The sequence below is a fragment of the Epinephelus fuscoguttatus genome, linkage group LG16 (genome assembly GCF_011397635.1).
Source record: "Epinephelus fuscoguttatus linkage group LG16, E.fuscoguttatus.final_Chr_v1".
NCBI lineage: Eukaryota > Metazoa > Chordata > Actinopteri > Perciformes > Serranidae > Epinephelus > Epinephelus fuscoguttatus.
This window is the reverse complement of record NC_064767.1, coordinates 38,438,267-38,464,788: the sequence shown is the minus strand read 5'-3', so window position 1 is coordinate 38,464,788 and position 26,522 is coordinate 38,438,267. Positions and strand designations below refer to the sequence as shown.

Below are 26,522 nucleotides of genomic sequence, written 5' to 3'. Positions count from 1 at the left end.
CCAAAGTCAGACAGTATAATATTTTTGTTTGTGTTCCATGTGCAGCAGTACTGCAATCTGTACCTTATATGAAGAGGCCAGTTTCTGTTGCAGGGACTGAGTCTGTCACAGTCCCTCCCTGGATCCCCTCCATCACTGGCCTCTCTTTATTCAAATCAAGTGCCAGGCCTGCTGCAAAATACAGACATTCAATATGTCAGCAAACACCTAATCTCATCACCTCATTTGTCTGCACTAACGTCACTTACCAGCCTGCAAAATGTTCTTGTATCTTATTTTCACCTGCTACCAGGTCCTTTGTTGCCCAGACAAGTTTGTTCTTTATGAAGAGTGGATAGATAAAATAGACAAAGTTTACAACTGTTAATTAGTGGACTTGAAAAGTAACTAACTCCGTTAGTCCTTTAATTGTAATTATAACAGTTCCAGTGGAGTAGGCTACTGTTTAATAATTGTACATTTTTTTGGACTACTTATGCATTAAGCTGGTCCACGATTGTTTGCCAGGCTTTCTCCCTTCCCTTGATTATAGTACTGGTGTTGCCTTTTTTTCTTATAATGTGTTTCACCTCCTCATATGATTCCATTAGGAGCTGCTGCTCAGCGGCTGTAAAATAGAAATCGCGACTCTTATCCATTTTCCACTCTGTGATTCTGTGATCGATCCTGTGGTCTATTTATGAATGCCGTGAACGTGCGCTTATCCCAACTATCTACACCTGGCTTGACATAGCCGCACCTTTTCATCCTGGCTCAGCAAATGTGCAACCAATTAAGCCAAGATGCGCCGATCAGACTAGGTCAAGCCGCGCTTGCTCTGTTATCCTGGATTTCTTTATTCTACTTTTGTGCAATACCCCTCAGGTCAACATGGAAATGATGTCCCTGAATTAACCTAAACAAATTATGCAGGATGAAAATAATGATGATGTTTCTGTTTCTGTCCTCAGATCTTTGCAACTGCAAAATGACATTATCCTTACTCTTAATGTCAGTGAACAATATCTAAGCCTATTGGCAAGCTTACTTGTTAGCAAAGCCTACCTAGTTAGCAAGCAAACTCATTAACTCTGCAGTAGTTAACAAGGTTTTTGTTTTTGTTCAAATATTATAATATTTGGAAAAATAGATAAGCTCTGAAGAAGCACAAAGGAGTTTTGAAAGAAGTAAAGGAGCAGCACACCGATGATGTGAGAGGGCTGTGATTGGTTGGTTGCAATGTTCACCCCGGAATTCTATATGGAATGTTGATCCAGGAGCATGTCCTGTGCAGAGATATCTCTCTCGATGAAAGCGATGCACAACCAACAGCCAACAGACCCACATGTCTGTGATCTCCACATTATCACCAGCAGACACACTGTACGCCACCTATAACTGTTGTTCTCAGGTAACACTGCATGCAATGTTGCAATTATTTAAACTTAAAATATGTTTGCCAGTGATGTTTTACAGTTTTCAAATAACCTACAATATAACAACTTCCTGTCATTGCTCTGGAAGCACACAGCCACTTTTCTTTCAGCCTTAGTGTTTGAGATGTGTGCTGTATGCTATGTTTGTGGTGTGGTAAGTATGCTGGAGGTTGGGACTGTAAATATTACATGTGACATTTGTCCAGTATATGTGTGGTTGTTTATTTACATTTCTATTTATTTATACAAAAGTAAAAGTTTAAGATTTGAGTAAAACTTTTTGATTTGAACATGGCCTTTCCTCTGCCAGCCTCAGGCCAGGTAAGGATCTGAAAAAAAATAAAGTTGTTTATCAAATTGTCCAAGTAGTTTGGAATGAGCAGAGAAGATGTAGATTTATAGTTTTATAGTTTTGATAGAGGTGAACATCAGCTTATTTACCCCCTTTTGCCAACTTAGACTACTACTTAGATAATAGTGAGAAATCAAAACTTGTTGAGTTTGGTATGAGTGAAGACGTCTATGTAACAGTGAGTGAGTGATTGCTGCGGGCTGTGGCGGAGTTTCCTCTGCACTCTTGATGTTTGGGAGGAAGTGATAAGCAGGGTGGGGAAATGGTTCTGTATAATGACGGGGAGATAAACAAGTACGCAGCAAAAATACCACTTTCTGACAATGGTGGGTGCAAACATAGTACAAAATCTTTCCTGTCCCTCAGACAAAACATGAAACCAAATCCACACTTACAACATCATTAACAGAATGTCAATACCTCTGCCAGGAATAAACCAATAGCAAGAAAACATAGAGGAAGGTCATTAAAAAAAGAGTTCAACTTAAAACATGCTTGCTTATCCTGTCAGATGAGAGGAGTGATATGAATTTTACGTATGCTGCTTGCATCAGTAAATATTATGGCAGTGTATTGCTTCCACGACAGAAAAAAACAACAACAAAAAAAGCATCACATAATAACATGAAAAGTATGTTATATCTATGCTATATATGTTTTTCATGTTATAACAAAATGTTTTCATGTTACAACAAGAGATTTACATGTTATTCTCATGTTATTTTCATGTCTTTTATTCAGTTCTTTTATTTCTATTGCAGTTTATTATTTATCTTGTTTTAGCTTGAAACATTTCATCTGAAAACATGATCATTTCTTATTATTATTACGTAAAGCGTTTTATAAACACAGACTATTAAAAACATTGAAACAATATGTGAAGTTATAACTATACTATTTATTCTGTAATAATTTGAAAGGTTTCATGTTATTTGAAGTTCTCACGTAATGTTAAATTTGACGTTATAAGAACAGAAGTGATCACTTTATAATGTAAAAGTTTTTATAACAATAAATGATCACTTTTGAACATGAAACATTTCACTGTAACAAAATAGATAGTATATTGTTAAAACAATAAAGCGTCTAGTTAATGTGATTAGTTTGTGTGTAATAACATGGAAACATGAAAAATGCCTTATTACAGCAATGAACTTTTCATAATTTTTTGTTTGTTTTTTTGTTTAGGTGTGGCAGCAATACGCCTACATAAAATCTAGCTTAGTCTAGCTCAGAACAAAGGTAGAGGTAAAGCAGGTCATCCAATTATAGAGCAATCGGTGGTTCGATCCCCAGCTCCTCCAGCCCGCATGTCCAGGTATCCTTGGGCAAGATACTGAATACAAAATTGGCTGATGGCTGTTCATTGGTATGTGAATGGTTACTGAGTAGCAGGTGGCACCTTGTATGGTAGTGTCGGCCACCAGTTTGTGAATGTGATATGTAGTGTACAAGCAATTCGCATGGTCAGAAGACTAGAAAAGCGCTACACAAGTGTAGTCCATTTACCATCCATATGATGATGAAGTGCATGTAATAAATAATGAAATGACTATAATACAAAATAACAAATGGCTGATTTGTACATGAATGAAAATGTACGTAAGCTATGTCTTCATTGTTGCTGTTCCAAAAATCACATATTAGCCACTGATCATTTATCTGCTTTGTTGTGACTGAGAAAAGAACCTGTGGCTTCTGTGGTGGAGCTGATCATCAGCTAATCACAAGGGTAGAGGTACAATCCACATGTTGACAAGACATGAAGGGTGTGTGTGTGTGTGTGTCACACATAGATCTCGCTACAGAGTCACCACTAAGTCTCTTCTTTATGTCTCCATTGCATTTTTACACAGAAGCCAATGACAGTGGCATCATTCTGTTCCAGCGTGTGATTATACACTGCATCTCAGCTTTACAGAATCAAAAGAGATATTGGGCTTTATAAATAAAATTGTTTGATTGATTGATTGATTGAAAAGAGGTGTGATGGGCATGACATGTAACACAACAACATCGGCCTCTAGTAAGACATATAACGTACACATTCGCAGCGCCTTTGAAGCAAATACAATGGCATTAACATGTCAATAACAATCATTTAGTGTCCCTGTTATATGGGTCTGCTCTTGTCCTCTGCTCAGAGGTTAAGGAGCTCCTAGACCTCAGTGTTTTCACAATTTGTGGACATTTTCGGCCACTGTTCTTCTTCCTTGAGTTAGCCGCTATTTGCTAACAGCTACTTTTTAAATCTCCCACAGTGGGTTGCATGTGAAACACATCGTAAAACATCACGCTCATGCCGCTCATGATCCCATCCTGCCGGCTGTCCCTTTTATACGGACACCATTTTGGCACTGTTACTTAATCCTGTGGCGTCTTAAAGGCGAGACCATTTTGTCTCCCCATTCTGCGAACGTACCTTATATAGAGAACAGCGAGGTGGCATAACATTGCAATATTCCTGACTTGAACAGGTAGTGTGAAAGGGACTAATGAGAGGCAAACTTTAAAAAAATGTATCATGGTCTACACTGACTTTATGTAGTTTGAAAGATAGGTTTACCAGGTAAAGAGTCTTCTTAAACATGCTGAAGAATTGTAGGATGCAGGGTTATGCAGTTTGACCCATACTAACAACTAAAACTCGGTGTATCTCAGACACTGCTTCAGTTTCGCCCTTTATTCAGAGAAACTGTCCCGTTAGAAGAAGAAATCCAGAAGACAACCTATGAACCAACCTGCTACTGGTGTTTTGATGTTAATTTGGAAAGGCTGCTGCTTGCCAGTCAGATGTCAAGCCTCAGATATTTGATGCAAACCTGTTTGAAAACCAATGGAACACTAGCAGACCTTGTAAACATACCTTTGACAAAGATATAATCAGACTTGGTTTATGCAAGTATTACTAAACTGAAAACACCATGACCAAACTTTACAAGGAAAATGGTTGGTACGCGTAACATGCTGGTTATCATGTCCATATATGGAGGAATGCTGTTAATAGAGTATGTGTAAGAGCCACTTAAGCACATATTTAGATTTGGTAAAAATGTCTGTGTTGATATGACATATCATATAGATTCTGATATTATTTAAATTTGCACAAGAGTTTCTTTATATTCTGAGTAGTGTATAGTAGTGGACTACGCTAAGGTTGTGTTTATATTGACTTTATTTCTGTTAGAATAAAGGCATAAGTTATTTACAACAGGTATGGTACTGTAAGGCAGTTGAAAGAGCATGACAAGGATATTGTTGATAATGTCATGTTTAAAGACCACATGAAGTCGAGTCACATTGTGAATATACAGATATAGGACATTGAGTCACTAGTGGACAGTACAAGATTTAATTTTGTAAGGACTTGGCCAGCTGTTTGGTTTTCTTTTCTATATTCTCAATAAACCTGGCTCAACCTTTTCCTGCTTCGTGTGAGTAGTGTGGATCTTCACAGAAGTCAAAAGTCAAAACTGAGACACCTTGCAGACTGAGTGGCCTAGGAACTTTGAAATGTTGAAACGGCTACAATAGTATGTGAGGTTGGAGCACCAATTTAGAGCATGTTGAGGACACATCAAGTCAGATGCTGAACGAAAGACAGAACAGGTTGTTTCCCAATTCCATACCACATACCTGCTGCATTCACATTGTGGTAAACTGTATTAATTCTTCACTGTAAGGGTACAAATAAAGTGCTCCAGGAAATAATCCAACAACCCAGAAATGAGTTGGCATTTTAGCACCGGTTCTCTTGTCTTAAAGTCAATGGGTTTTTGAATGAGTTTTTGGTTAGATGTCTGAAATAAGGTCTGTGGTTAACACAAACTAAGGAGACTTTCACATTTTGTTCTACAACATAAAATATGTCAGTAAATACCCCACTGTGAATTTTGAAGCTTTTAGGGCTCCTAAAAAAAGACAGTTGCTAACAAATGGCTAAATGAAACTACAGATCATCCACACTCCAAACATGGCTTTACAGCCCCGTTGTGGTAGGGCGACGAAGTTCGTTAATGTCTAACATTAGTTTTTTACTTATGCTTAATGCATTTATGTTTTCAAACATTATAAAACTGGTGTTGATCTGTGAAGATTATCTTGCTGAACAAAACATCTCAGTATAATAAACTTTGTGCCACAGAGCTTGTTTTCTGCAATAAACCAAAAAATCCTATAGGCTTTTTGACATCTTGCACATCAGCCAATAAAGACCCTCATCCCTGGAGCACTTTACAATCAATGTGCTTTTTGTTTGTACAATGTGAAATGATACAGGACATGCAAGAACAGGTACATCAATCAAACTGTCACTTTTCAATGTCACTGTCAACCAGACTTCACAACGAGAACACTAAATGTGTTTCCATGGATTTAATACTTTTGTTTCAGGAGCTCACCATTCTAACTGATTAGTTTGTTTTCCAGCCACTAGCAGCTCCTCTATTTCATTCACTTTATACTATAAACACATTACAGACTCAAAACCCGCTTTCACTTAGTGTGTCGTATGGAACTGGGCATGGTTCAAGACAGCAAAAAGAACTGATTGGAAAAAAAAAACTGTTTTTAATTTATTCAGGAATAAATATATCAACCATCCTGAGCTTTGCTTACTGGTAATCTGTTTGATAGGCTGATTTCAGTATCTGTTAACCACCAATCTCAGCTTCCACAGGAATGACAAGGCATTTAAAAGTACAGTGATATCGGTAAGCTCCCAGCCAGTAGCCATGAAACCCAAGAATAATAATTCCATCACATCCAATAATAACATCACAGCACTCAATGAGACCACTCTGCTAAATTAGATTGAGACATAATGGCATCGTGTTCATCAGAGCCAACTGTGGACATGAGGAGAAAATCTTATTATAATTTAAAACATAAAATGCAGTGTGTTGTGAATACAGGCTGAGCAAATACAGAACATTGGTCAGCAATGTGAAATGATAACCTTACACGCTGAGGGAGTCATGCAGTGTGTTTGTGTTGGAAATCACCCTTTTCAGTGCTCTGCTCCTTCCAGAGGCATGGACTTGAGTCACATGACTCTGATGCGAGTCATATGACTTGAGTCAGACTCCAGTCACAAATTTGATGACTTTAGACTCGACTTGACAAAATCAAAAAAGACTTGCAACTTGAGTTGGACTTCATCACCAGTGACTCATGACTTCACTTGGACTCGAGCCTTTTGATTTGGAAGAACTTAATACCTTCCCCCAAGCCCAAAGATCAGAAAGTATGTTTTTCAAACAGTTTAATTCCTGAATCATCTAGCATTAACATTATTCCTTCTCATCATAATGAAGAACTAATGTTATGGTACTGAGTGCCAGTTTAAAAAAATGATACTAACAAACTGCAGTATGCAAAACATGTGTATCGACAATTATAGACAGAGACCCTAAACCTTCCAACAAACTTGTTTTAACAAATTAATACAAAATTTAAAAGAATTAATGATTTTTTGTAAGTTTAATGGCTTATTAATCTGATGTTAAAATTATATTACATTTGATAAATAGCACATTATGAGATTTACTTGTGACTTGCAAAACAATGATTTGGTCCCATCTCTGCCTCTGTCCTTTATTTATGTAAAACATGTGTATGGTATCCCATTGTTGAATCATACAATAGCTGGCAATTCTAGACAACACCTTCACATGATTAAATCCAGTTCAGAACTCAGCCCAATGTCTCTGTTTAACCTACACATTTCAAGTCTGTCTAGGTTATGCATTATGAGGTTTCATTCCTAGATCTCAGTGCGCAGGTTGGGAAATCTCTTCAGCAGGGTTGTGGCTTGTTTTGGGTGCAATTGTCCACCCTGAAGGCTGGTCTGGTCTTTATTCTTCATAGCAGCCTGTGAAAGGGGAAGACAATTTGTTACCAGTGCTTTTTAATGAGTAATGTGTTCATTAAGTACAGCTAGCTTCACAGCTCTGTAAGATGAGGTCAGCAAACTCTGATATCTAAATGCCTCGTGTGAATGATGAGGTGAGACGCAGACATTCTTGGTGTGTCCAGCATTCTCTATACTGAGCACATACTTAACATTTCTTCTGTATAAAGACTTTCTAAGATCATGGCAACTTTGAAATCTCTCAGGCCAGTTCCACAAAGATCATTTGGACTGGAATTGTACGGGTGGAAATCACCAGAGGGTGCATGATACGATTTTATCACCATACTGAAGTCACAAAACAATATTAATGTAAATTTAAACATATTGCGATATGCTGCATATTGAGATAACAAATATTGTTATAGTGATTTATTACCTTTTTTCAACTTGAAATTATGCCCCAAAAGGAAAACTTTGTCAACTTTGGTTTTATCTAATAAGATGAAGTTTTCAGTCTGTTCATCTTACTGCAGTCACTTTGTATGTAGTGGACTGAAAAAATCAATTGATTTTATTATTCTAGTAGCCTACCAGCAGTTTACCGCAGTGAGGCAGTGGTTAGCACTGTCACCTCACAGCAAGAGGATTTGAACCCAGGGTGGGAGAGCCCCTCGGTGTGGAGTTTGCATGTTCTCCCTGTGTCAGTGAGGGTTTTCTCCGGGTAGTCAGGCTTCCTTCCATAATTCAAAGACATGCAGGTTAGGTTAACTGGTGACTCTAAATTGCCTGTAGGTGTGAATGTGAACATGAATGGTTGTCTGTCTCTATGCGTCAACCCTGCAATAGTCTGGTGACCTGTCAAGGGTTTACCCTACTTCTTACCCAGTGTCAGCTGGCATAAGCTCCAGCACCCCCTCGACCCCAAACAGGATAAGCGGTTATCGAAAATGAATGGAATAAATATTAATAATTTATATAATAGAAACTTTGATACTTGCTGTCCCTGTAATGATACAATATTGCCACACAAAAATATCGCAATACTATGCTGTACTGATTATTTCCCCCACCCCTAAAAATTACATACAAAGACAATGCAAAGATGAAAATAGACACAAAGACGTGCTATTCACATATTTACCCCAAGTTGAAATCTTTCAATTTGAGTGAGTAATACCAGCCTATCAGCATTGAGATCTAGCGGATATCCTCCTGATGTTACAGATGTTGACATTTTGGTTCACGCTGGTTCAGAACATGGAGCTTGTGAACCATTAGAACACTTGATTCTAGCTGCCAGCTGTAATTAGGATAATCAAGTTAGCTGCTAGCTGCCCTCGCACAGCTGTAAAGGGCAGATTTTCACCAGTAAAATACTCAAAAAAACCCAAACAAAAACAAAAACCCACTAGCAGCCATACATGCACGAGTAATGTGGCAAAATTTAGCTTTGCCTTCGGTGTGAACACACTATTATGTTTTGCTCTTAGATCAGTATAATGCATTTTAGTACTTGTTGAAAATAAATAGCAGTTGGGAGATTGTTAGGAAACAATCCTGAGCTTGTGTGACGTGTAGCAGAAGTACTGAGGCCTGACATATTGATGCTTATTTTTCTCTTGTTAAAAAGCTCAGTCATATGCAATGGCATAATAACATAATGGGTCACATAAAATCAAAAGTCAAATGAATACAATAAATATTTCAAGTTTTCAGTGGTTTTCAGCCTGTGACATTTAACAGTTTGAGGGCCCAGTTTTCCTGTAGGTCGACAGTTTATTTGTGGTACATTGACCACAAAATATTAATAGCTAATGATCTCAAATCTGATGATGATTAAATCATTAAATAATTAATGATTTAACATAACAATGATAAGATAGTGGCAACAGGTTGGTCCAGTGGTTAGCACTGTCGTCTTACAGCAAGAGGGTTCCTTGTTCGAACCCAGGGTGGGGGAGCCCCTCTGTGCAGAGTTTGCATGTTCTCCCCATGTCAGCATGGGTTTTTTCCGGGTACTCCGGTTTCCTTACACAGTCCAAAGACATGCAGGTTAGGGAGGAGCCCGTAGGTGAAAATGTGAGCATGAATGGTTGTCTGTCTCTATACGTTAGCCCTATGATAGTCTGGCAACCTGTCCAGGGTGTAACCCCACCTCTTGCCTAATGTCAGCTGGGATAGGCTCCAGCAACCCCCAACAGGATAAGCTGGAAAATGAATGAATGTAAAATAGTAACTTCTTACATTTCATTGCCGCTTTCAAATTATTTTTACTTGCTTGTTTAATTAGTGAAACAGAGTGAAGTTCTGAAAATCGAAGAGTGAGTTCTGGGACATTTAGGCAATAATAATGGTTACCCGTCTGCAGTCAACATATTTTATATGACAAATAAGGTTGCCTTGCCTGTCTCTCTGAATCAAAGACAGTCCAGCTACTTAAAGTGTCCACACCAATGGAAGCAATGACCCAGCGATGCAATAATAATGTTACACCAAATTTATGCTGTCAGTTAAGTCTTGACCAATAATATTCCAAACAGTGATTGATTAATCATTGATTAATCATTAACAACCCAAACGGTACCCCATTTTATGCTACCTTATGCTTCAACAAGTTTTTCATCCACTGCAGCATACTTCTAAACTGTGTAGTCTGCCCTCCTTTGTTGAGAAACCTTTATCAGTCCTGTTCTAACCCATATACTACAAAGGCCTAACATCATTCGCAAGTTCTGTCAACTGTCAAATCAGCTACTCTGTTAAATATACTGCGTTTGTGAGTAGTCAACTGCCTACTTGTCTGACATATTTTTGGTAATTTGTGGCATAGTTGTACAGTGATTAACATAATCACAACAGGGTTCCTGGTTCGAACCCCGATTCATTCATTAAAAACAATCGATCTTTTACTGTAACTATTTTCCTTCGTGGACGTGTTGTATAGCTGCAGCAGCCTACAGTACTATCAACCCAGGCAGTCTCACGAGATCAGCATTTAACACCTGAGGTCATGGCGAGAGATCTCGCGAGACGGCCGGACACTGAATGAAAACAGAGCAGCAAACAATGGTGGGAGCGCATCCACTGAAGGCATGGGTCTACGGTGCATTTTTCTCACTCGCATTTTCCCCTAAAAATATAATGCTAATAATGTATGAATGTTTATTAAATGCACACTAGTATCCCAGAAAAGATTAAGAAATACCACTAAGCATCAGCTCACTGCTAACTGTAGCCTCAGTTTGTACCTCATACAGATCTGCTGGTAAAGTTAACTTAGCGTTAGCAAGCGTGATAAAAGACGGCAGAGAGTCGACGTTGTGCAAATAAATCAAAGATTTATTATTTTTCTGTAGCAGTAAACACATGGGCCGATAACAAAAGTGTTAACTAACTATGCTAAAGCTTTACAAGCTATTCAGGGCTGCCAACGATAACATTAACATGACGAACAGCAAGGCTATCGTTACGGCCAACAAGCTAACGTACTAACGCTACTCAGACATACACACATACCGGACAGCCTCTCAGTCCTTAGCCGCTAACGTTAGCTCATGTACAACACATGTAACGTTACCACACAGAAACTTTTACAAAGGGTCATAACGTTCTTCTAGTGACTGTCAAATCGCCAGCGAACGTTGTTTACACTGCGGACACGGAGAACAGCTGCCTGCTCTCATGGCACAAAGATCCTCTGAGAAGAAAGACGGTTCACTCTGCTCTGCCGCCAGGAACAAACTGGGAGGCAAAGTTCCTCTCTGAGGAAGAGGGCTCACTTTGCTGCAGGGTTCACCTACGTATATTGTTTCTCTTCTGATACAGTCAATGTGTGCATCACAACCACTGTAGTGTATTGCACAAAAGACGGTTACTGGCAGCAAACTTGTGGATGTCCTTTGTTTACATTTTTTGTAGCCACTTCATTTAAATTGTCTGCTTTGTGATTAGATTTAATTTAAAATATTTATTTTGTATGTGTTGGTCAGGTAATGTTAAATAAAAGTACATGATGACTAATGTACTGTTTTGGGGTCAATTCTTAATGTAAACAATATTTTTTAATAGTAATGGACTAGGTCAGAGGGTTCCTTGTTCAATGAGGACTGTTCAGAAGGTCATCCTGTCTCTACAGTTTACACCAAGACACCCCTCCTTTCAGCCCACTCGCTCTTCACGTAAACAGGTCGTGCCAACGGTAACTGACTTGCTCCATCAATCACGAGTCTCTTACATCAATCGGTGGAGCTCAGCAGCAGCAAAGGACATCTGACTCCAGCTAAAGTGGACATCTAGCTATTCGGCAATATCAGGCCTCTGTTTCTCTTTGTTTAATCATCTGGTTTATTATCCTGTGCGTTCATGAGAATGTGTGTATTACTGGAGTCTTACTTTATAATTGTAACTGGAGTCGTGGTGTTTCGCATTCAATGCACCATGTAATGATGGTGCTCGGTGTCATGACAGTTTGACAGTCACATTATAAAGTTTACTTTGCTAATGCTATTTATGATCATTCTCTGTATATGGACCCTGATAATGTTATTTATGTTAATGTTCAAATAAACACAAGAAATTTGTACTCTAGATAAAGGATCAGCGCTCAGTGAATAACCTCCTAAGCCCTATGATAAGCTATTATGGCAAGGCTTAACTTTACAGATCAGTGAGCAGTGAGAACTAACATGTCTTTGAGGTCATCAGGTGGGAACCTCCTTTCACCAGTGTTTTGTCTAGTTGGTCCCACGACACCTCCAGGAGGCTAGACAGTGATCTCTGGCATCTCAGAGACACTCCCCTAATGCCAGCTCTCACTGCTCCCCGCACCGACCCAACAACTTCCTTTACCTTACTTACATACACATGGTGTTCTCAGCCCAAACAGCACTGCCACCTTCAACAAACCCAGGCTCCGTTTATACAAGCTCCAGGTAGTGACCGTGCCAATACTACCTTTCCTAGCACATTCACCATACCCTATTTCACATGCTACCATAACCAGAGTTGGGTAAGGGTTACTTTAAAAGTAATCAAAGTACTTTACTGCATTACTTTTTTGAAAAGTAACCAGTTACTTTACAAAGTTATTCTCTGAGAAAAGTAACTCAAGTATTTTTAAAGTACTTGAGTATTCTACATTTCCTATTGGGCAATGGACCACAGGGCGCTTAGCCTACATTTTGTGTCTCCAAAATTAAAGTTATGGACCACTTGCCCTTCAATGAAATCCAATTCTCCCACCACAGCCGTCACTTTGACCAGTAGAAACACAGAACGATCTGCTGCCGTAGACAACTGTATGACAACAACACCCCAGCGTTTTTTATATTTCCTCTAGGGATATTACCACACAGAGTAAAAGTGTGGAAAATGATAGTGTGAAACAGCAGAGGCACTTTGTCAACCCGCTGAGTACTGTCATTAGCATCAAGCTAGCAAACAATATTACATCCTCACGGTCGGACATAAAGTAATAACATTAACAAATAGCGGCGGGGCTTTTACTCACCACAGCTGCAGAGGCTCCCAGCTTCATCTGAAACAGACTACATTATAGGTGGTCCGTTATTTATTAATCACTTTGTGTTTTTATACATTTACTTTTTATCCGCTCCTGTTGTCTCTACAAAGTTACCACATCGCACGGTCATTTCAAACTCAACACTTCCTGAATTTGTTTCAAATTAAAAGCCCCTTATAACCTCGGCTGAGAGAATCCCTCCATTTTATAAATAGGCTTTTATTGTGAAACATTTGTAGGAACTAGTTGGGGAGGATACAGTAGCTTGAATGTTTGCGTACGGTGCTTCAAATGAAGCTCCTGCCATCTGCTGATGCTTTTAGGTGACTACGACAACATTTCGGCTGGCACATGAACAGACACAATGACTCAAATAATTGTAAAAGTAATAAAAATAGGACAAGAATAACCCGATGACATCACACACGTCGTGAAAGACAACCAGGGATAATTGGTGACTACCATCGTGTAGTGTGTCATGTCTGTTGGCTAAGTCACGGCACGATTTTATCCACAATCATGTAATGTGACATAGTGACTGTCAGAACGGGCAGAAAAGTCATGTAGTGTGTACCAGGCATAATGCAAGTCCTCCTGAGTCTGACCTCAGCGAGTCCTCCTCCATCTGTTGAGTCGTGGGTATTTTACTGAAGGATGCTGCAGAATGTTTTAGACTCGACCGTAGACAATGGCAGTATTTCTTCTACCACGTAGCTAGCCACAAGCATCATGACTTCTTTCGGACTGATAGGTTTAACGTTATCTCCGTTATTAGAACCAAAAGACAGTCGTTGCTGTTTCGGAGCTGAAGAACCAGCGTTCTATAAGTAACGGAAGTAACTGATGCTTGTTTGAAAATGTACTCAAGTATTTGATTACTCAAACAGCAAACTAATGCGTTAGGTTACTCGTTACTGCAAAAAGTAATCAAAGTACTCTAACACGTTACTTTGTAACGCGTTATACCCAAGTCTGATCATAACTCCAATATAAGCTAAAGTTAAAGGAGATAGAGAAGATAAACTCACAGACTTTCTCAGCCCAAACAGCACTGCCACCTTCAACAAACCCAGGCTCAGTAGGTTCCCCTGCTGGCCCCCCAACTGGCATTATTCCTCCTCATCCAAATCCACTGACTAGGTCTAGCTGCTTCATCTGACATTTCCTTCACTGTCTTCCTCAAACTCTGCCCCCGCACTCCAAGTTACCCCAGGGTCGAGACAGCTGATCTTGCTATAAATCCCCTACACCCCACTTCCACTGGACAAATCCTAGTTTTCCGCCCTCACTGCTCAGCTTCTGCTCCTAAAAGGCATGAAAATGGGTCAGGGTGAAAAAGGTGAGAAGGATACAAGACCCGGCACCTACTAGGGGGTCCCGGGGTTATGCTCCTTGATTGTTTTTTGGTGGAAAAATGAGCTTCAAAATGCTCATATCTGATTTCTTTTAGATTTACTCTAGTGGTGGTCACATGCAGAATTACAAGATTGCACAGAAACAAAAGTATGAATGTATAATTAATTGCAAGTAAAGTATCTTTACATGTTCACATATGTTGTATGAAAGACGAGACCAGGGGCAGACTGGGACACAAATTCAGGCCGGGACATTCAGGCGCACCGGCCCACACGTCTCTACCTATAATCCTCTATATGCTTCTACACACAACACAAATGCTGTCCTCAGAATCAACTGCATAAGAAAATCAGCAGTTATTGTTTAATTCCAGACTATAAAACAAATGCAATAACGAATTGGCCACAAATGGTTATGTGCTTATTATTTATCTTAAAATATGAGCATATGACACTATCCTAATGCATCTAATTTTATGCACAATATAACTGAGTGCCCTGTCCTGCCCAGCCCTGCTCGTGTATTACATAAGCCCAATTTATATCTCCATGGCTCACAGCCATGAACTAAGGAGGTATAAACTGGGCAATAGGCCCTATAGTCAACTTTTAGTGAACTTATTACTACAACAAAAAAATCCCACTTAATACTACTAAAAAGGTTTTCCTCTGGCTAAAATGTAATGCATAGTAGGCTATGCCTTCACATTGCACCTGTCATATTTCTGGTCTCATCCTCCTCCTCATCACGACTGGGGTTAGTCTGTCCCTCAGCTTCATTGTCCTTGGGACTGGGAGCACCACCTCACGTTAATTGCGTGCATCCACAGGAAAAAAGCAAGCACATATTTTCTTTTAGTACAGGTTTAAATTATAAAGACTTAATGCAATATCTAGTAGGCTAGTTGGCCTCTTGAAACGGACACCTAGAAGAAATTCACAATTTGCCAAAGCCAAATTTGCACATTACACGCTCACGAACGTTAGCTAATGTTAATACACCTGCTATAATGGCACTGTCGGCTCCAGCTCCATCTCCGTCGTTAGCAACACCAGCAGCCCCAGCCCATCAACTAACGCTGCGGCCAAACAGGTTGGTTATTTTGGAGCACTTTGCTGTCTCTTCTTGTAAAGATTTAATTGTTTTTATTTGAATTTTTTTCACCCTTTCTTGTTTTACCGGCTTTATCCATGTTTTCTGTCTAGCGGTCAAACTAGCCTGGTCTGCCATGAGTAATGACTGATGACTGCGGCTGAGGCAATCAGTTTTCAAGAAAAACGAGAGCCTCTTTTGTATCGGAGGAGGCCGCTCTTATCTCACAACACAACACTGACCACCGGCCCATTTGGTGACCGGCCAATCCGCCATTGGACAAGACAGACAATATCTCTAATGAAATGCCCACGTGCATATGTTCGCTACGTCTTTTTTCTGTGGCTTCACTTTGATTGGTACAAACTATTTCCTGGGGAATAACAAGCTTTCCCCATAAATCTACTTGCATTTCCCAATCACAGGCACCTTCTAGGCGGCCACACCCTTGCCTCCTTACTAACTTATCACTTCAGTATTTCTCCCCCTCATGGACAAACTGAATTGCTAAACTCCTATTCTTAAAACCCTCTGAATTTGCCTGTCTTGCCTACAGCTAAACTTTTCAACACCTGGTTATGTCACCATGTATACCGGCCTTGTGACAAGCTAACTTCACAGCCTGACAAAATATGCTTTAAGGTTGCGGTACCTGAACACAATGGGCATGATGGGTCCCCATTTACCCACAGTTTAAGGTCCTGGGGGGTTGGTAACACATCGTATGTAGCCCCTACCAGGAATCTAATACGATTCTCCTCCATATTCCACAGGTCCCTCCAACTAAGTTTCCTCTCTTTACACTTTCCCAATTCAACCACTGTCCCTGCTTAGCCTGGGCCACTACCTTTGCACCCCTTAATATCTCCTCCTGTCTACGTATCTGTTCCACAACCAGCTTTCTTTTATCTTTGGGACCTGCTTTATTCCATACTGGTTTGCCTGAGCCAAGCTCCAGGCCTTCCACGTCCTTACTCCCAGATAACAACAGCTCTGTCCTGACCTTGGTACATTTAAATTACTCTGTTAAACTAGATACTGGCAGCTGAAGTATCCCTTTCCCATACAATGCAACACTACTTTAGACACCTAGGAGCGTCCAACCACATCCTAATATAGGAGCTAACCAACCTTTCAATTATCTCCACAATGGATATTGGAATTTCATAAATTGACAATAGCCACATTAACCTAGGATATGACCCAAACTGCAAACACCACAACTTCAACTTTCCTGGAAGTTCTGATTTATCTATTCTGTTCAATCCTTCAGCAACATCTTTTCTAAATTTCACCACCTGTTCCTCATCATTTAACTCCACATTGTACCACCTACCTAAGCTCTTTACTGACTTTTCCCTAATTGTTGTGATTTCCTCATCATCTATGACAAACTTCCTATCACTTAACTTCCCTCTACATATTGAGATGTTTCTAGACTTCCTAGACTTGATCTTCATGCTGGCCCACTTTAGGTTCTTATTTACCTTCTCTAGTAGCCTCTTTGTACATGGCATTGTTGTGGTCACCAGTGTCATGTCATCCATGTAAGCCGTAACTGGTGGAAGACGCCGTCTCTCCCCACCTACTACCCACTTGGAAGACCTGATGATTACTTCCATTGCCGTAGTAAATGCTAATGGAGAAATTGTACACCCTGCCATAATACCTATTTCTAGCCTCTGCCAGCCTGTTGTGAAACCTGCCATACTTAGACACAACCTAATATCCTGAAAATATGCTTTCACTAAGTTAACAACTACCTGTGGCACTCTGAAGTAGTCAAATGCACTGAGGCTATGTGGTACAGAATCAAACACATTTGCAAGATCTAAAAATATTACATGCTAGTAGGCTCTAAACACCCTGCAAAACCAGGTATTCCTGCCTTCTGCAGCATAGTATCTATTAAGTTATTCCTTTCCAAGTATCTAGCTAATCTCTGCGCTACTACACTAAAGAAAATCTTCAAAAATTTAAGGATATAAGGGGCACTTTTATAAACCCGGTAGGGGACTCCATTAGGCCCTGGGGTCAAAGAAGCCTTTACACGCCTGACGACCTCCTGAACTTCCTTCCACCTACAGTACAGGCCAAAAGTTTGGACACAACTTCTCATTCAATGCGTTTTCTTTATTTTCATGACTATTTACATTGTAGATTCTCACTGAAGGCATCAAAACTATGAATGAACACATGTGGAGTTATGTACTTAACAAAAAAAGGTGAAATAACTGAAAACATGTTTTATATTCTAGTTTCTTCAAAATAGCCACCTTTTGCTCTGATTACTGCTTTGCACACTCTTGGCATTCTCTCGATGTGCTTCAAGAGGTAGTCACCTGAAATGGTTTCCACTTCACAGGTGTGCCTTATCAGGGTTAATTAGTGGAATTTCTTGCTTTATCAATGGGGTTGGGACCATCAGTTGTGTTGTGCAGAAGTCAGGTTAATACACAGCCGACAGCCCTATTGGACAACTGTTAAAATTCATATTATGGCAAGAACCAATCAGCTAACTAAAGAAAAACGAGTGGCCATCATTACTTTAAGAAATGAAGGTCAGTCAGTCCGGAAAATTGCAAAAACTTTAAATGTGTCCCCAAGTGGAGTCGCAAAAACCATCAAGCGCTACAACGAAACTGGCACACATGAGGACTGACCCAGGAAAGGAAGACCAAAAGTCACCTCTGCTTCTGAGGATAAGTTCATCCGAGTCACCAGCCTCAGAAATGGCAAGTTAACAGCAGCTCAGATCAGAGACCAGATGAATGCCACACAGAGTTCTAGCAGCAGACCCATCTCTAGAACAACTGTTAAGAGGAGACTGCGCGAATCAGGCCTTCATGGTCAAATAGCTGCTAGGAAACCACTGCTAAGGAGAGGCAACAAGCAGAAGAGATTTGTTTGGGCCAAGAAACACAAGGAATGGACATTAGACCAGTGGAAATCTGTGCTTTGGTCTGATGAGTCCAAATTTGAGATCTTTGGTTCCAACCGTGTCTTTGTGAGACGCAGAAAAGGTGAACGGATGGATTCCACATGCCTGGTTCCCACTGTGAAGCATGGAGGAGGAGGTGTGATGGTGTGGGGGTGTTTTGCTGGTGACACTGTTGGGGATTTATTCAAAATTGAAGCCACACTGAACCAACATGGCTACCACAGCATCCTGCAGCGACATGCCATCCCATCCGGTTTGCGTTTAGTTGGACGATCATTTATTTTTCAACAGGACAATGACCCCAAACACACCTCCAGGCTGTGTAAGGGCTATTTGACCAAGAAGGAGAGTGATGGAGTGCTGCAGATGACCTGGCCTCCACAGTCAGACCTGAACCCAATCGAGATGGTTTGGGGTGAGCTGGACCGCAGAGTGAAGGCAAAGGGGCCAACAAGTGCTAAACACCTCTGGGAACTCCTTCAAGACTGTTGGAAAACCATTTCAGGTGACTACCTCTTGAAGCTCATGGAGAGAATGCCAAGAGTGTGCAAAGCAGTAATCAGAGCAAAGGGTGGCTATTTTGAAGAAACTAGAATATAAAACATGTTTTCAGTTATTTCACCTTTTTTTGTTAAGTACATAACTCCACATGTGTTCATTCATAGTTTTGATGCCTTCAGTGAGAATCTACAATGTAAATAGTCATGAAAATAAAGAAAACGCATTGAATGAGAAGGTGTGTCCAAACTTTTGGCCTGTACTGTAGGTGGCCTGACATCCATCTCATGCTCTATCCCTACTAATGGAGGGATATCCGGTGGAAAACCTACTATCCTATTCTTCTCTAAATTTGAATATGTATTTCTCAAATATTCTTCAACCTCTAGCCTTTCTGCTTTAAGCTGCCCTCCCATTTCCTGGCTAAACAATCCTTTAACAAACTTAAATGGGTCCCTGAAAAAAGCTGTCCTTGCATATTCCTTCGTCCTCCTCTTTTTCCCACGAGATGCTCTGCCCTTCTAAGAGCTGCTGGCCTGCTTCTCAACTCCTCTTGCAACACATAAATTCCCTCCCTTTCTTCTTCTGTAGCCTTTTCTATTAACTATCTCCCATTCTTTACCGTCATTTGACCTAGGCCATCTAACTCTAACCTCTTGCTCCATGGTTCTCTCTCTGACTGGCCTGCTAACCTCAGTGTCACCAGCATCCCCTCTTACTACCTCCTCCTCCTCAGTGGCAGTGTTACTGATATCCTGCAAACTGTGGTTTTCTACCTGTCGCTGGACTTCATCCGACTGACTCGACTGACTTCTTAATAAGTACTGATCAATGTGGCTACTCTGCCCTTTCTTTACCACACTTCTTCTTTCCCTGATGAGTTCTGAGGCCTTTTACTGATGTTACTTTCTGCCAGTCGAAGGACAAACCTGAAACATCTTGTTCTCGATTGTGCTACTTTTGTCCTCTACAGATGCGCTCGCCTTGCCCTGAGTGCTGCTAATTCTAGCTCTGGTGGATAGGTCCATGCCCCCATCCTTCACTGAGTCACAGATCCAATGCATAGTAGTGTCCGTTCCAAAGTCTCTTACCGTGTAATCCACCTGTGAGTCATCTTCCACCCCTGCTCTCGCTGACTCTCTGGGTATTTTCCCTATGTTGGATGTAGCTAATTTGGTTGTAGCAAGGCTGCTACGCCTAAACACTGCTGCCATGGGTTGCTAGCCCATGCCAGCACATTTGGGGTCTTTTCCCTCCTGTCAGCTGTCTTTCCAAGCAGTAACATGGTCTTTCCCTTGTTGTCAGCTGCCCTATTCACAGCAGTCACTAGCTGGTTGAGTTCTGACGTTTCCTTCACTCATTAGTTTTACTGCCGCAACGTGGGAGTTTTGTTTATGTTTGAGGAGCAGTGAGCACTCTCATCGGTCTGCTAAGGGACTGTTCAACATTTATTTAGTGTGCCCTCAGTGTACTGGAACAGTAGTAAATATAAGTTTTACTTAGGGATGCACCGAATATTCGGTAACCAAATATATTTGGCCGAATATTGCAAAAAAAACACACATTCGGTATTCGGTGGAATAAGTTAAAAGCAAGGCCGAATAATAGCAGCGTGTTTTGATAACGCAATCAAACAGCGTGCCGTGACGGGCGGAATAAAATGTCGGCAGTGTGGCGATCCGTCCGTCACGGCACTCGCATTTGCGACTAAAAATAGTTTTGAGCGAGCAAAATAGGCTTAAATCATTCAGCATGCTGTGCGAGCAGCCTACAGATTTCAACCAGCAGCAGAAACGAAAGGCGAATCCCATCAGTTGTGGGTTCAACGGGGGTCACAGACACAGACAGTAATGTATTCCTGTCAAATACGGCGGCCATCGGCTTACCCGGCGACGGAGAAGTCGGCCCCAATAATATCCTCTTCTTGGTGTCATGACTGCCCAGAAGTACCTCAACAGCCGAGCCAGCCGAACACAGGTATGTGATGTGTCAGAGGAGAAACGAGCCTTTCACATTTCTGTCTTTGTGTCAGTAACAGTCCACAAACCTCACCACACTTTAGGGACTGTTCTTTACTTATGAAGGGACTGTCAGGGGAGGAGGGTGGCTGGTTGATTTTTATTTTATTTATTTATTTTATTTTGATTCCCCCCCATGTTAATCACTTTTTGATGCTGTTGTTGAAGTATGAATAAGTCAATAAGTAATTTATTCCTTTGAAACATTATTGATGTATTATAGAAAAGTGATTTATCTTTTCATAAATGACAAAAGGAACATCTGCCTCATTTTTGCTATGGCATCGTGATACTACTCAGAACCATATTTTCATTGGTATCGCACAGTGGGTCCCAATTTTGGTACCGTGACAACACTAATCTGGAGGAGGTTCATCTGCAAAAACTAATGAAAAACTAAACAATGATATTCGGTACTCGGTATTCGGCCAAGTGTTTAATAATATTCGGCTTCGGCCACAAATTTTCATTTAGGTGCATCCCTAGTTTTACTGATTTATCCCTTATTGACACTCCCTTACAGTATTGAGGGCAGGACTCTCTTCATCTATTCAATGTTGTAGTCTGATTTCCTTAAGTAACTTCATTTGTTTTCATGCCATACTGTTAATGTTTTTTATTGTTACATATTAATATATGTGCATGTTCTCTGTTTTATTTCTTTATCGTAGTAACCCCCCATCATATACCTCACCTATGGATATTCTGACTAGCAGAAAATAAATGAGTGGCAAGTCAATCAGTGTGTGAATTGGATTCATTATCACCCATCATCATCCTGTTCTTACCGGACAACCTGTGGAGATTGACCATCCATAAAACCAGCACTTAAGGCTTCAGTCATACATCATCACTGAGTCACACGCTTACAGTAAACCAACACCTCTTTTATAAGGACTTCAATATAAAACCATTTCTTTGAAACTGTGATACGGGCCGTGATGCAATGTTGATGTATGGTTAAAATATTGATGTATGGTTAAAAATGTTTGTGTTGATTTACAAAAAGATGTTTGTGTCCTTTACACAAAAATATTTGTGTCCTCCACACACACAAAAAAGAACTAAAATGTGTGAGTACTGCCATGTTCTAAACGAGCTAAAATTAATACAAAAAACTTAAGTACAAAATCTTGAAACAAACATGAAAAACATTTTGGTTCACCAAAATGAATTTGAAAAATAGTGTAGTTCTATATAGAGGCTCCTCTACATAGTCAACTGAAAGTATGACAGCCAGCTGGCCTGATGGTGTTTTATTCTTTTGTATAGTGTAGTGTAATGCAGAGTTTTTTCTATACATATCCACTGTCACTTTTTGGTGTCCTTGACCATGTGAAAACATGTTTTGACTCATGTAATGAGTTCATACAGATAGTGGAGTAACTGATCAGATCATTTATTCTGGATCAAAAATATGTTTGGTTTTAAAAGAAAATATGTTTATACAGATAGTGAGGTGGATCGGATCACTCAATTGTTGCAGCTGATTGCCATGTGATCTTGATTATGTCACGTGATCTATGTTACTTAAGATGGCCTCTCACAGCACCTAAGTTGACGAAGAGCATACGCTGCTCAAAACGCATCACTGTTGTTTTGGGATGTGCTAAATAAATTTAAATTGCACTTCAACTGGGAGCAAAAAGTGTGCGGCCCTTCCTCTTCTTTTCTGACTGCCTATGTTTTTTTTGGTCCAGCACCTGTCTTACTGGATGTGCGCGGCTGCACCTCTTCTATTGGCTTTCAGTGAAGGTGTAATTTCCCAGTGTGCATTAGAAAAGGCGTTTTTTGTGTCACTTTAGGAGCCCTGTAGAATTGTACATTAACCAGCTCAGCTTGAACACACGTCATCTTACAGCACTAACCAGTTGATGTATCAGTTGTGTTGCTGTTTATGTGAACATACCCGAGCTGTCTTGACACAGGTGAAGAAGGTGTTCATCTCATTATAGCACAGACTGTCCACAAAGTTGTTTTGCTTCCAACAGGCCATCAGGACGGACATCTCTGTGATACAAGTGGCCTCTGTGGAGGAAAGGCTACATGTTAACCATCTAAAACCAATGGGATTTAGAACATGCATTATTACAAAAACAACCTACTCCTGAGAGTCAGAGAGTTTGAAAATTTTCCAACCGGTTTGATTTAAAGCCAAATATCTAACCGAACTGATATATCGAATTATATACCTAATTTTACCACTGGGGGTCGCATAAAAGCAATAATCGCAATAAAAGTCCATTATAGGTGTAATGCGCTTCCAATCCACTAGGTGGCGGTAATGCTGTATTAACCGCCAATACACGCAAGGTTACACAAGAAGAAGGAGAAGACACAGAAGGACACCAAGGAACCTTCCTCCGACTCTGCCCGTTCAGTGGAGACACGGCGGTTGAGATGGCCGAACGAGAGGACGTTCCTGTAGTAGTGCCAACCCCCCAAATAGTACCAGGAACTTCTTCAGTGGAAACGGGTTACTAGGGCAACAAACTGAATGACTGCTGACTCCCTCGCACTTTTCCCCGCCCCAATGAAATTTCATCTCTCGCAGCAGCAGCAGACAGCTGAGCGGAGCTGCAGAGTCCCTCTGAAGCCTCTGAGACAAACTAAACAAAACACTTGTAGGCTCCTCCACTTCATTTATAAACAAACATAAACCTTATTAAGTTGTCATAATGCATGTTACAATGCAAGATACGTTGAATATAGTCCCTTGACACGCCGCCGATGTGAAAATCTTTTTTTTTTTTTCTCCTCCGGTTTATATGGTTGACGTGAATAAAACCAGGTGGAGCTCTTAAACCAGACCAAACCGGTTAAACCGGAAATCGGCACAAGCCTGACTAGCCCCCCTTAATATTAACAGCTCCTCAGTGAAGAGGGTGGACAGCCTTAAGTACCTTGGTGCCCCCATCACTGAGAGCCTGACCTGGATACTGCATATATATATATATATATATATATATATATATATATATACAGTCTACAGATATATATATATATATATATATATATATATATATATATATATATATATATGTACAGTACAGGCCAAAAGTTTGGACACAACTTCTCATTCAATGCGTTTTCTTTATTTTCATGACTATTTACATTGTAGATTCTCACTGAAGGCATCAAAACTATGAATGAACACATGTGGAGTTATGTACTTAACAAAAAAAGGTGAAATAACTGAAAACATGTTTTATATTCTAGTTTCTTCAAAATAGCCACCCTTTGCTCTGATTACTGCTTTGCACACTCTTGGCATTCTCTCCATGAGCTTCAAGAGGTAGTCACCTGAAATGGTTTCCACTTCACAGGTGTGCCTTATCAGGGTTAATTAGTGGAATTTCTTGCTTTATCAATGGGGTTGGGACCATCAGTTGTGTTGTGCAGAAGTCAGGTTAATACACAGCCGACAGCCCTATTGGACAACTGTTAAAATTCATATTATGGCAAGAACCAATCAGCTAACTAAAGAAAAACAAGTGGCCATCATTACTTAAGAAATGAAGGTCAGTCAGTCCGGAAAATTGCAAAAACTTTAAATGTGTCTCCAAGTGGAGTCGCAAAAACCATCAAGCACTACAACGAAACTGGCACACATGAGGACCGACCCAGGAAAGGAAGACCAAGAGTCACCTCTGCTTCTGAGGATAAGTTCATCCGAGTCACCAGCCTCAGAAATGGCAAGTTAACAGCAGCTCAGATCAGAGACCAGATGAATGCCACACAGAGTTCTAGCAGCAGACCCATCTCTAGAACAACTGTTAAGAGGAGACTGCGCGAATCAGGCCTTCATGGTCAAATAGCTGCTAGGAAACCACTGCTAAGGAGAGGCAACAAGCAGAAGAGATTTGTATATATATATATATATATATATATATATATATATATATATATATATATATATAAATAAATATATATATATAAATCTCCTCCGTGATTTCTAATATGTTCTAATACAAATAGTATTTCTCTCCTAAACATGAGACAATAGAGCAATAGACAAAAAAGAAGCAATAATAACCATAAATGAAAGAGACACATACACATGAACACAACTAATACATACAATGGAGCATTAGTTTATATATGTTTATATACATACACACACACACACACACACACACACACACACACATATATATATATACACATATATACGTGTCTATATATATATATATATATATATATATATATATATATATATATATATATATATACACACACACACACACACATATATATGTTTGTATGTATATTTATATTTTTATTAAGTGAGAGTAATCATGTTGTTGCTGTAATAGGGAAGATAAATACTGGACATCATAATTCATCAAGAGAAAGTTGGGAAATACATCATAATGTGTTTAATAAATGTTAATATTGAAAATGAACAGCAGATTTAATTTGTTGAACAGATGGGCCAATGATTCCCAACAATTTGCTGCAGTTGCCAATCAGACGAATTTCTTTTGGATTAAAATTACTTTTTGCAGGGAAGAAAGATATGTAGCCTACTAGCCCAAACGATGTTATGTATAACGTTAATGGATACATTCAACTACAGTAGAGTGCTGGATGGAGATCCCACTGAATCAAGTCTAGCCAACGCGGACGCCTGCGCGTCATACATCTATCCATCTATGTATCCGTCCATCCATCCATCGACATCAGTTTATCACTTTGTAAAGTTTTATCCACAGATGTTGTTCAGCTGAAAGCGTGTAACGTTAACGTTACAGCCCGGTATCAGGTGCTACAGGCTACTGAATGAGTCATATCAGCAAACCGTCGGAAGAACCCCGGTATTCACTCAGTAATGTTATTTCTTCATCACTTACCTCCTTTGTTGGGTTTGCGGTTAGCTACAGCATCTTTCAGAGACAGAGCTCTGTTGGGTTTCAGGACTGGTTTCTTCCCTTCGTGTCTGCTTAGCAGCTTGCTGACCTTCTGCTGGAACACGATGCCTCCCTGCGCCGCCATTTCGCTTCACTTCACACTGTGCTGTTATTCTCTAACTGTTAATCGAGTCTTAGCTAAGCGGAGAGCTGCTGTATGGACCTCAAAGCAGAGAAAGAAAGCGAACTGTCTTCCCTTTAACGCCTGTCAGTTGTCTCATTCCTAAGCTCTGCGCAGCGCCATGTTTTGCCGTATGATGCAGTGTCGTAAAAAGATCAACCAGCTACAGCCGTAAATGCTGTCGTAACTTTTTTTTTTTTTTTATCTAGCCGTGTTGACATTAGAATGTAAAAATAACATGTGTTCCATATTATGTGCCATTAACAGGGCCATGTTTACGCTTCACTATGCCAACATTAAAACGCACCAGATTGCAGACATTGTCATCAAGTGCATTTTAATAATAAATGATCAAATGTTAAACAAATCAGGCTCAGCTGATTTTTTAAAAACTCAGTAGCATTTAGTAAATACATTGATCCTTAAATATCTAACAGTCATCAA

General features: G+C 40.1%; 1 protein-coding gene across 1 annotated transcript; it reads right to left on the bottom strand.

Moving 5' to 3' along the window:
* Positions 1–7,346: 7,346 nt before the first annotated feature.
* Positions 7,347–26,235, bottom strand: chchd1 (coiled-coil-helix-coiled-coil-helix domain containing 1). The gene is made up of 3 exons (XM_049601293.1): positions 25,901–26,235; positions 22,957–23,075; positions 7,347–7,639 (listed from the first exon to the last, which is right to left on the bottom strand). Exons 1-3 carry the CDS (start codon positions 26,040–26,042, stop codon positions 7,532–7,534), a joined length of 369 nt encoding a protein of 122 aa, XP_049457250.1. The 5' UTR covers positions 26,043–26,235; the 3' UTR covers positions 7,347–7,531.
* Positions 26,236–26,522: the final 287 nt, after the last annotated feature.